At 38.9% G+C, this 12,852-nt stretch overlaps 1 protein-coding gene across 1 annotated transcript in view; it reads left to right on the top strand.

The window, feature by feature from the left end:
* Positions 1–3,499: 3,499 nt before the first annotated feature.
* The window catches only part of TMEM209 (transmembrane protein 209), a gene marked incomplete at its 5' end in the record, with an annotated part of 29,221 nt that continues 19,868 nt past the window's right edge, over positions 3,500–12,852 (top strand). The window contains 5 exons of the mRNA XM_081102744.1: positions 3,500–3,636; positions 3,782–3,840; positions 4,722–4,853; positions 5,342–5,580; positions 8,224–8,419. Of these exons, the coding sequence (XP_080958870.1) occupies positions 3,500–3,636; positions 3,782–3,840; positions 4,722–4,853; positions 5,342–5,580; positions 8,224–8,419 (763 nt within the window). The remainder of the gene's footprint in view (positions 3,637–3,781; positions 3,841–4,721; positions 4,854–5,341; positions 5,581–8,223; positions 8,420–12,852) is intronic.

Here is a 12,852-nt window from a genome sequence, read left to right as displayed (position 1 = left end):
ACAAACCCTTCTGAGATTCCTAAATTTTTGGAGATTTACTTAAATTACTTTTATGAAAGTTGATGGTCTTTCCTCATGACTTAATATAGTGTGTTCTGCCTTATTTCCCCCATCCCTAAATTTGTATATATAATAGACCCTTAAGCAACATTGGTTTGAATCACATGGGTCCACTTAATAGGATTTTTTTTTTCAATAAATACCTGTAATGTTTTGATCTGCATTTGGGAGCCCAAGGATGCACAAAGCTGACTGTATGCACGGATCTATGCCATTTTCTATAGGGGATTTGAGCAATCTTGGATTCCGGTTTGGGACCCAAACCCCTGCAAATACTGAGAGTAGTTACGTTTTAGGGGAGTCAAAAGTTATACTTGGATTTTCTACTGTGAGGAGGTTGGTGCCTCTAACCCCCATTTTGTTCAATGGTCAATATAGTATTTTCTTTTTTAAACTGAATTTAGAGAGAGAGAGGAAAGGAGAGGGAGAGAGAGAGCCTCCTGCACACCCCCTACTAGGGATGGAGCCCCAAACCCAGGCATGTGCCCTGACCCAGAATCAAACTGGCCATCTCTTGGTGCATGGGACAACGCTTAGCCAACGAGCCACAATGGCCAGGGCTGTACTATATTTTCTTTACATGCAGTATTTTAATGTCTTTAAATCTTAGTCTCTGAAGTACTCATTTTATTCAGTCTCTTATGATTGTAAATTAACATATGCATTCTAATGCGTAATAGACTGAACTGTGTTCCCCAAAATTCATATGTTAAAGCTTTAATCTTCAATTTGTCTATAGAGACGGTGCTTTTAAACAGGTAATTAAGTTTAAATGAGGTCATAAGGGTGGGGCTCTAATCCGATATGACCGGTGACCTTATTAGAAGAGGAAGAGACAGTAAGGCTGTTCAAGCACAGAAAAAAAAAGGCCAGAGAGAAGGTGTCCATCTGTAAACCAAAGGAGACAAGCCCTAGGAGAAACCAATTCTGCTGGAATCTTGATCTTAGACTTTTAACCTCCAAAACTGAAAAAAATTCTTTTGTGTAAGCCACCTACTCTGTAGTGTTTTGTTAAGGCAACCCTAGCAAACTAATGTGTAATGCCAAGTAGCAGTAGCGCTCCTTATTAAGCCTTGAATAAATGCACAGTAATTTATAGATTGCATTAAAAGGGAAATTATCCATGTGTCTGTTGTGAATGACATCAAATGTACACAATTTCTTCTTAGGTAAGAGCCAGACATGGGGTAAGGAGGAGCCTGGTATTCTCAATTTGACTGTACATAGAACCCTTTCTTTCACTTTGAACAATTTTCAAGTTAGTTCATCTCTCAATCTAAAGCTAGAGCAAAACACCATTGCTATTAAGACAATCTAAAAATTATAAAAATCCCACTCTAAAAAAAAAATCTCTCAGATCTGTAAAACCACAGCATACCTTCATTTTCTCAATATGCAATACCACAAGGAAACGTCATTTTCTTCTATTGGACTTTAGGAACATTTTAAGAAAAATTTTGGTCTTTGGGACTTGCATGATGTAACAATTCACTAGCTTGTGATATGGGGTGTTTTTATTAGGGGCACACTTCTCTGCATCCTCAAGGGCACGTCCTCAGGCCCTGCCCATTCTGATGGTTGTCTGCCTGAGGCCTGCCGCTTCCTCCAGGCAGCTAGTGGGGAGCCCGACCTGGGCCCAGGTGCCTCCCAATGCACCTGCCCTCCTTCCCCCAGCAGAGCTCCTGGAGGCAGTCATCAGAGCGCTTTTACTCTTACACCCCTGCATGGTTCGGCGACACACTGCAGGCGTTTGTATTTGTTCAATAAAACCAAACTGAACTCTATGATGAACTTTTCCCCGGGATTACAAGTTCTTCCAAAGAAAATGCAGGAAATTTAAATTTTTTTTAAAAAACCCTCAAAACCACTAACAACTTTAACAAAACACATTTGAGTTTTTCTTGTTACTGCTGCACCTTCATTACACGGATATTTAAGAATTAACATGGGGTCGGAACATTTTTTTTTAAAACACAGTTGTGAGAAATGCTTTGTCATTGCTGATGGTGTCTGGACACATCACAACGTACTCTAACCGACCAATTACTGAATAAAATGTCTTAAAATGTGAGTCCATAAGTGCCCTAGAGAAGCTATAATTATATTAATACACAGAAATTTGCTTTCTTATAGTTATCAATGAGGATTCGGAACCTGGTCTGAATCTTTGCTGCTCAGCTTTCTCCCCGCACCTGAGCGCCAGCCACAAATCCGAGAGTGTTTCCCTGGTAACGCATTCAGTTCCCGTCTCTCCCCGCCCCTCCCCTTCTCTTCTCGCGAGAAGAGAGAACCCGTTTTTCCGGTAACGTAGACCTGTAAGCAGGTCTCTTTCGCCTGACCGTTGGCTCCGCGCATGTGCAGTAGAGTTGGCGCGAGTCAGCGGCTTCCGGCTAGAGATCATGGTGCGTGTTCGGGGTCGTTTTTTGTGCTTCCTGGACGCAAATCCACGCGGGCCGTGGGAATTCAGGGCCCGCGCATCTACCGCGGGCTTAGCCAAAGCGGGGGGTGTGGCCCGGTGGCCCGCCACCCTTAGAGGAACGGAGGAAAGGCGATAGGGGTTGCCGAAGTTCGGACGGGGAGAGCCGGGCGGGAAGCCGGTTGGCCTGGGGAGTTTGGACTCCGGCCGGGTGGCGGGAAGGGCACTGCTCTGTGCGCGGGGATGCGACTCCATGTAACTGGAACAAAGCTTACACTTGTCCGCGAGAGATGAGGTCCAGCAAAACAAAGACAATGCAAACCCCAGTGTAGACCAAGGCCGAATGCGTACCCCTCCGCACGCGCCCTCAGTCCCTCACATGAACACTGGCCCTCCTAAAAGTTAAAAAGCAAACTGACGTCTCAGTTTATCCGCCTGCGTGCAGAGGGAAGCGCATGGGCAGTGAGTGGCCGCCGCGGAAGGCGTTACTTAGGGTGCTTTTAAAGCCTTACCTTGCAGAGGGGGTAGTGTCTCCCAAAACTTGGTGTTGGGGTTTCCTAAGTTAGCCCTTGGGCTAGTCCTTGTGACATATTTCAAAAACACAGTATAGTGCGATTGCAGACATGACCACCAACACACAAATTACAAGCGAAGACATTTTTATCTGTTGAAGCATGAAGCTGTTTTCTTAAGTGACCAGCCACTTCTTTGTTGATGACAGTACATTGCTAATGAGGTTATAATTCAGGGTTCCCTTTTCATATCCGGATACTAAACTGTAAAACATGTCGGAAAGACATTTTGTTTTATTTTATTTTATTTTATTTTATTTTATATCATCCTGACTGCCTGACATCTGACTGATAGCCATCCTGGACCAATCCTAGGGCTAAGGGAAAGACATTTTAAAGACAGGGAAAGTATGTGCAACTTTTACTCGCTGTTAATGAAGGACACGAGTGTGATTTCTTCAACCGAGTCGTTTCTTTTTGATTAATTCTGGTGCTCTTTGTTTTTGAATAGATGCAAGGGGAGTCTAGCCCTAGTGCTTCCCTGATTGACAGAACCATCAAGATGAGAAAAGAAACAGAAGCTAGGAAAGTGGTTTTAGCCTGGGGACTCCTAAATGTGTCTATGGCTGGAATGATATATACTGAAATGTAAGTTAATCAGGGGAAAAAAAAAATTTTTTTTTTAAGAGGCCAATGGTTGGCTCCACAGGTTTTTTGTGTGTGTGTGTGTTTGTTTTTATTTTGGTGTGTTTTGTATTGTAAAGACATTGAAAAGCCTTTCTAATTTTTTCAGGACTGGAAAATTGATTAGTTCATATTATAATGTGACATACTGGCCTCTCTGGTATATTGGTAAGTCATTGATTTTCACTGTGATTTAGAGTTACTGTCAATGAAAAACTGCGCTCGGGTTTACCTCAGCTTAGTATCCATGCCTTCATCCAACAAATATTTGAGTGCCTACTCTGTTCCAAAAACTGAATGCAGCAGGAAGGGAACAAAGTCCCTGCCCCCATGGAAGGGACATTCCAGGAGAGGAGACAATCGCATTGAACAATAGAATTCTAGAGAATAAGGAGGTATTGTGAAGAAAAATAGTTTGGGGGTAGTGAGATCTGTATGTGTTACTCTCCCGGCAACGCCTTCCCTACTTCTCTAATTGTTCACCTTTCAAAACCAATCAGATTTCTACAGCATTGATGCCTTCCTCAGTCTCCTCGCTTCTTCACCTCCCTGTCTGCTCTTCAGTAGTCTTTGGGTAGAGAGTCCTATGGCCTTTAAAGGAAATTCCATCGTCTAATGTACACATCAGTCTAACGTCTGGGATAGAAGTAGTGTGGAAAATGGAAGAGCAAGAGTTTTGGAATCTCCGTTCCTGAGTTAGAATCAACAATTAGCTGTGTGCTCTTGCAAAATCACTTTATTTCTCTAAACTGTTGGTTGATCTTTAAAATAAAGATGAAAATGTTTATTGTACTAGTTTTAAGGATGAGTGATACTATTTTGAAACTTAGTAGTAAGTACCCTACACATAATAGACATTAAGTGGTAACTGCTAGGAAAAAGAAGTTTTTAATTTTGTTAATTGGCTAAAGTGTAAAGAGTTTTGTTTCCCCTTGTTTTCAATTTTGTTAATTTGCTTAAGTATAAAGAGTTCTGTTTCCCCTTTTAAATGTTTCACACACACACACCCTTTTTAAAAAATAAATAAATGAATTGTTGTTCTCTTACAGAGCTTGCTCTTGCATCTCTCTTCAGCCTAAATGCTTTGTTTGACTTTTGGAGATATTTCAAATATACTGTGGCACCAACAAGTCTGGTTGTTAGCCCTGGACAGCAAACACTTTTAGGGTTAAAAACAGCTGGTAAGTGTTTGCATCTTTTGCAAAGATGGGGGAAAGGTTGGCAATAACTCTTTCTCAGTTTAATTTTCCCTTTTTCTAGACTCAGCTGGAAGGGTCTTAGGCCATCTGGTTCAACTATATTAAGCAGGTCTATAATAAATTGTCTTAAGACCAATGACTATTATTCCTGTTTGTATAGATTAAATGAAATTAGCAATCAATAGCCTCCTGAAAGTTTGTTCGGTTTAATTATAATTAAAATTAAATTACTAATGCTTGCTGCATTGAAGCTAATTTCTTATTTTGAACTCTGGAAATGGTAAACAACTAATTTGTGTCTTTCAGTAATAATACTTTATGTAATTTAACAACCAAGTTCTCTTTACTTTCCTTTTTGTGTTGTTTTTTGTTTTTTGAAGAAAAAGATTCAGTTCATTAAATCTGTTTTCATAGAAATGTTATTTATATACACACACATTTTATTTGCCATTTATTTATGTTTCTTCTAGTTGTGCAGACTACTCCTCCACATGACCTGGCAGCAACCCAAATTCCTCCCTCTCCACCTTCTTCAATTCAGGGTCAGAGTGTGTTGAGTTACAGCCCATCTCGTTCCCCCAGTACCAGCCCCAAGTTCACCACCAGCTGTATAACTGGATACAGCCCTCAGCTACAAGGTCTGTCGTCAGGGGGCAGTGGTTCTTACAGCCCAGGAATGACCTACTCACCCATCAGTGGTTATAATAAGGTAAGGACTCTTTTCTCTTGACCAGTCAAGCTATTTCAGAATTTGGAGATACCTATACAATCTATTGAGTTGAAATTCCTCATTTCATCAATGAAGAAATGGAGCAACAGTGGGTAATGGAGTTACCCAAATTGCCCATTTTAGAGCCAATAATAGACCCAGATTTTAGTTAGAAGTTTTTGTTTTTAAAAAACATATATTTTTATTGACTTGTAGAGAGAGGGGGACGGCAAGGGAGAGAGAAGAGAGAAACACCAATGTGCGAGGATATCGATTGAGCCCAAAACCTGGCATGTGCCCTGACCAGGAATCAAACCACTAACATTTTGGTGCATGGGAGGACACTCCAACCAACTGAGCCACCCAGCCAGGGCTATAAAGGATATTATAGGAAAATGTTTGGTTAAATTTAAATAAAACAGTGACATAAAATTAAAAATGGATAGTATTGTCATTTATGTGAAAAAATACATTGACATAGCCATATACATGTAGATTTGAAAATACATAAAATGTGAAAAGGGATTATATTATCTCTGGGTGGCAAAGTTCTAAGTGTGACTTTTTTTTTTCGTACTTTTTAGTTGTTTTAAAACATGCATATATTACTTTTAAAAAAATAGGCTTTATATTTAGAACAGTTTTAGGTTCCTAGAAAAATTGAGTGAAAGGTGCAGAGATTTCCCATATACCCCCTGCACACAGGCACAGCCTTCCCAACTGTCAACATCAGGCCCAAGAGTGGTACAGTTGTTACAATTGAAGAACCTACACTGACACATCATTCTCACCCAGAGTCCATGGTTCACATTAGGGTCCACTCTTGATGGTACACATTCTGTGGGTTTGGTCAAATATACAAGGACATGTATCCACCATTATGGTATACAGAGTGTTTCTACTGCCTTAAAAATCCTCATGCTGCCCTAACCAGTTTGGCTCAGTGGATAGAGCGTCGGCCTTGATTGCGGGCACATCCCCAGTAGGGAGTGTGCAGGAGGCAGCTGAATCGATGTTTCTCTCTCATTGATGTTTCTAACTCTCTATACCTCTCCCTTTCTCTCTGTAAAAAATCAATAAAATATATTTTTTTAAAAAATCCTCATGCTCCGTGCCCCTCCCCATTCAGTGTCAGGATTCAGTGTCAGCCCTGAACCTTCCTTTCTGTAAGTTGAGGGGGAGGGGTATCATATCAGCAGCAGTCATCAACCCACCAATGGGATCTACTGAGTGATGAATGGATCGCTGTTTAAATGCTAAGAGTCACTGGCCTGACCAAACCACAGCATGGCCACGGGGTTCCTGTAGAGATGGCCCTCAGTTTCCACCTTTCCCCAAAACATTTGCCTCTTGCGGGATGGGGAGGGGGTTTCTCAAGACCCCTGATTGGAGCCCATTGAGCTCTCTCCCTGCCTGTGTAGATAGGTGCTATGAAGTGGGGCCGGGGACCAAGAGCTGTTACTGCCATTTGGAAATACTTGCCTTGCGTAGATCCAGCCTTAATGTTTTTCTGATATCCTAGTGATAGCAGACCCTGCACAAAGTGTTATCAGAGTTAATACTGTGAGGAGACAAAATAATGAAAATAATTTTACCAAAGAAAATGAACCATCACATAATGTTTGCATTTTATCATTGATTTGAGTGCATCTTTAGAAAACTGAATGTAACAAAAACCCAGGACATTTTTGGAAATTGTACGCTCTCTAGCAACTTTGTGTGAATTTTTATACAGGCACTGTTTAATGAGTTATAAAATGTTTAAAAATAGAAAAAAAATCCACATGTTCCACTTATTCATCCTTCCCCCAACCCCTGACAACAGCTGATCTTTTTATTGTCTCCATAGTTTTTTTTGTTTGTTTTTTTGAATCCTCACCTGAGGATACTTTTCCATTGATTTTTAGAGAGAGTGGAAGAGAGCAGGAAAAGCAGAGAGAAACACATTGATTGGTTGCCTCCCGCACGAGCCCCAACCAGGGCCTGGGTTAGGGAGGAACCTGAAACCGAGGTACATGCCCTTGACTGGAATCAAACCCCAGACCCTTCAGTCCTCAGGCCGATGCTGTATCCACTGAGCCAAACCAGCTAGGGCTGTCTCCATAATGTTGCCTTTTTCAGAATATCATATAGTTGTCATTGTACTGTATGTAACCTTCTCAGATTAGCTTCTTTCACTTAATATGCATTTAGTTTCCTTTATGTTTTTTCATAGCTCCTTTTAGTGCTAAATAATATCCCATTGTCCAGATGTGCCACAGTTTGTCTATTTACCTACTAAAGTAGGTTGCTTCCAAGTTTTGGCAGTTATGAATAAAACTATATAAACATTTGTGTGCAGGTTTTTGTGTGGACATAAGCTTTCAACTCCTTTGGGTAAATACCAGTGAGCACGATTGCTAGATGTATGGTAAGAGTATGTTTAGTTTTGTAAGAAACCATCAGGCTGTCTTCCAAAGTGGCTGTACCATTTTGCATTCCCACCAGCAATGAACGAGAGTTCCTGTTGCTTCATATCCGGGTCAGCATGGTGGTGTCAGTGGTCTGGATTTTAGTATTGCTGTATTACTTTTTGAAAGTCAAAAGCCAAAACAAAAGTAAATATCAATTAAATAAAATAAAGGTTATTTTTATTTTGTATAGTTGGCAAGTTATAGTCCCTCTCCTTCGTACCCTACCACTGTCGGACCCGTGGAGAGCAGTGGAGTGCGATCTCGCTACCGTTCTTCACCCACTGTCTATAACTCCCCTACTGACAAACACGACTACATGACAGACCTACGAACTTTGGATACTTTTCTTAGAAGTGAAGAAGAGAAACAGCATAGAGTTAAGCTGGGTATGTACATATATTTTTAGACCTAACATATATATGGTGTCACTTTACATTATCCTTAACCTATTATTTCCGTTACTTGGATTACCTGTACAAAAATGTTAAGCCTTTTTAACTTATATACCTTGTGTAGCATAGGAGAGAAATATATTTTGTTTTTATATTTTATGCAGTTAGAGTTAAGTTCCAAATTTAAGAAGTAAAATAAAGCTGAACTGAGAAATCTTGAACCTTTCATCTACATTAAGATTGAAAGCTTTTTTATATAATGTAAGCTATAATTTCTATTTAAGTAGTCGGTATAGCAAAGCTCAGTGAAGTGATAGTTGTCTCCTTTGGGAAGGTTGGTGTGGCCTGGAACGATGAAGGACAGAGCAGGGATTTACGGCGGAAGTGCTGCTGTTTTTCAAAACATTTTAAACTTATCTTTAATTTACCTTGGGAAACAATGTTAGAAAATGTTAATCTATTTGTGGTGGATTTGATTATTACAAAGTCAATTATTTGACACCAGATTAGGTTATTGAGCAGAGTAATGATTTTTCCCCCTCAGGAACTTTCACAGAAAGCACATTAGGTGCTAAAGCATGGCCACAATGAGGAAGCCAGTTATTGGACCATGGCTCTTTGTGTCACTTTAAATCTCTCCATTGATTTTTAATATAATTTGGCCTGGAATTGCCACAAATGTCAGAGAAACAAATCAATATTATCTTGTTATTTGTCAATGCGTGCTATTTCTTTTAAATTTTGAAATATTTCAAAAACACTGAAAATTATAGGATATAGTACAAAGAACAATCTATTAACCCTCTACATATCCTTGTCATAGCCAGAGCTTTTCTGATTTCCGTTTTTATTTCTTCTTTGACATAAAGGAGTTGTTTGGAAATATTGTTATTATTGATTAGTGTTGCTTTTAATTTCCAAATATATGAAATGAAAGGCTTGGTTATCTTTTTTCTATTCTCTAAGTTGATTGTGCTATGGTTAGAGATTCTGATCTGTACCCTATTGATTTTTTGGTATTTTTTTCAGACTTGCTTTTAGGCCTGCTGTGTGATGACTTTTTATAAATGGTTCTTGTTATATTGAAAAAAATGCATAGTCTCAAATATCGGACCCCATATTTGTTCATTTAGTAAGCTTTTTGGTGGTGTTCTTAAGTTCTTTATTAATTTTTGTCTGCATGATCAATTAGTCACAAAGGAACTATGTTAAAAACTCTCACTGATTGTCTTCCAGTAAATATCTCCTCGTAATTGTGTCAAATTTGTTAAGTGTCTATGAGACTATGTTAAGTGCATGTAAATTCAGAATCCTTAATATCTTTCTGGTCAATTACTCCTTTTATCACTTGGGCTTTTTGCCTTCAAGAATATTTTGTCTGACATTAACACAGCTGTAATGTTTTCATTTGGTTAGCATTTGCTGGGTACATCTATGAGTATCCCTATACTTTTAACACTTCTGTGCCCATAGATTTTAGGAGGCCAATGCCTTATCCATTAGGCGACTGGGGCTTCTGTGTGCCCATAGATTTTAGTTAAGTATTTTGTACAAATGAATTTGTAAATAATAAGTATTTGGCGGGAGGAAGCTATTTTGAGACTATACAAATATCCTCTTTCTCATTAAATTTTGACTTACTAGTTTTAATATCCTTTTGAGATTCTTTTCAAAATTAATTATTACTATTGTCGTGGCTTTCTAATTCTGTCATTCTTTTAACATTTATACCTTATTTGTTTAAACTTTTTTGTGATATATACGTAAGATTTATCATTTTAACCATTTTTTAATTGAATTTATTGGGGGTGACATTGGTTAATAAAACTATATAGGTTACAGCCCTGGCCCAGTGGTTCAATTGATTGGAGCATCACATATACAAAAGATTATGAGTTCAATCTCCCATCAGCACGTATGGGAGGTAGCAGATCAGTGTCTCTCTCTGTCTCTCTCTCTCTCTTTTTCCTCTCTCACTAAAAAAATAAAATCATTGGGTAAGGCTTAAAAAAATTACATAGGTTTCAGGTGTACAATTTAATACATCAACTGTATATTGTATTGTGTATTCATAACCCCAAGTCAAGTCTCCTTCCATCATCACATTTTGACCATTTTTAAGTATATAATTCAGTGGTATTAAGTGCATTCACATTGCTGGGCAACCACCTTTCATATTTATTTATTGGCATTGTACTCTAAGATGGACCTTTTTCTTCTTCTCAATTATGTCATTTATTTTAATGGTTATATTGTCTCAGATTTGGCTAGTGGGCCTCTGACTTCAGTGTTCTTTAGACATGACATTATTCATTCTTTTTTTTTTTTTTATCTTTTGTGAACCACAAGATATTTCATACTTCTTTTGTATTTTTCCTACTACCTAGCTCTGAAGTCAATCTGTTTCTTTAAGAGTCCGTAGTTGCTTTTAGTGAAAAATAATATTTAGAAATTAGTATCTGGTTATTGGATATGCCATATTAATGGGGTGTCATTACTCTAGGTCCTCTCAGCAGACAGCTAGGAAATATATCTATAATAGAGGCCCGATGTATGAAATTCGTGGGGGGGGGGTGCCCTCAGCCTGGACTGCATCCCCTTGCAATTTGGGACCTCTCACTCCTAACTGCTCGTCTACTCGCTCCTTACCGCTTGGCTTTCCACTGTGCTTGCCAGCCGTGAGCCCAGCTTCTGGCTGAGCAGCGCTCCCCCAGTGGGAGCACACTGACCACCAGGGGCAGCTCCTGTGTTAACCTTTTTTCCCTAGTGGTCAGTGCGTGTCATAGCGACCGGTTGTTCTGGTTGTTCCACCATAACGGTTGCTGGACTTTTATTATATAGGTATGTACATGCACATACACATCTATATGTATTTCTATATCTATCCATCTATATTAATCCATCAGTTGATTCTTCAATAACATGGGTTTGAACTGCATGGGTCCACTAACAAGTGTTTTGTTTTGTTTTTTCAGTAAATATGTACAGTACTGTAAATACATGTTCTCTTATGATTTTCTTTCTTTTTGAAAATATTTTTATTGATTTCAGAGAGGGAGAGAGAGGGGGAGAGATAGAAACATCAATGATGAGAGAGAATTACTGATTGGCTGCTTCCTGCATGCCCCCTACTGGGGATCAAGCCTGTAACCCAAGCATGTGCCCTTGAACAGAATTGAACCCGGGACCCTTCAGTCCACAGGCCAGTGTGCTATCCACTAAGCTAAACCAGCTAGGGATCTTATGATTTTCTTAATAGTATTTTCTTTTCTCTAGTTTACTTTATTGTAAGAATACAGTATATAATATATATAACACACAGAATATGTGTTAATCGACTGTTTATGTTATGGGTAAAGCTTCCAGTCAACAGGAGACTATTAGTAGTTAAGTTTTGGCAGAGTCAAAAGTTATACATAGGTTTTTGACTGGAAGGGTGGGATAGGTGCCCCTAACCCCCCACATTGTTCAAGGGTCAACTGTATTAAAAACCTTGAATTCAAACTAATACTTCCAATTCCAATCCAGCCATGCTGGATTTATTCTAGCCTCTTCTCCCTTTCTGTATTTGTAACTTCTGTCTCCAGTCGTGAGAAACCAGGCCCTCATGTACTCTTTCTCACATACCCACTTTTTTGCTAAACAACCACTTCATCCCTAAATAGTTCACATGCATCTCCTGAGAACAAGGACATTTTCCTTTCTATCTTAAGTATTTTCAATATGATTATCATGCTTAAGATACTACCATTATTCATATTCCTATTTCCTATACAGTAATGACCTTTGTAGCCCCCCCCCCTTTTTTACTAATCTAATTAAGGTTCATGTATTGCATTTAGTTGTCATGCTTCTTTTGTCTTCTTTAATCTAGAAAACATGCTTTTTTGCATCTTTTATGACATTTACATTTTGAAGAGGTTAGGTTAATTGTATTGCACAATTGGATTTATGTGATCATTTTCTCATTAGAATCAGTTTAAATATTTTTTGTCAAGAATACAACTTAGGTGGTGATGCATTCCTTTTAGTGTATGACATCAGGAGACACATGATATCTTCTTGTTCCTTTATTGATAATGTTAAATTGGATCATTGGCCAAGGTGATGGCAAGCTGATTTCTCCATAATAGCTTTTCCCTTTTGTAATTTATAAATAATCTGTAGTGTGATTCTTTGAGACTGAATATATGGTACTGTTCCCCCTATAGCCTTTCAACAAGTGATTTTAGCTAGCATCCATTGATGGTCCCTTCCCAATAAGTTAATATAGTGGTAGTTTCACAATGTAGGCTTGCTAATACTTTTCATTTCTTCTACATTTAGTTGTTTAGCATTCTTCTGTAAAGAACTTTCTGTTTACTCCTCACCCCACAGTTTGTTCATTTTAGCCAGTTGGGACTCATGGTTGGTTCTTTCTTTAGCAA

Source organism: Myotis nattereri (genome assembly GCF_964212035.1).
Source record: "Myotis nattereri genome assembly, chromosome: 11".
NCBI classification, from domain to species: domain Eukaryota; kingdom Metazoa; phylum Chordata; class Mammalia; order Chiroptera; family Vespertilionidae; genus Myotis; species Myotis nattereri.
The sequence above is the reverse complement of the archived record's forward strand: the minus strand, read 5'-3'. Positions and strand labels throughout refer to the sequence as shown.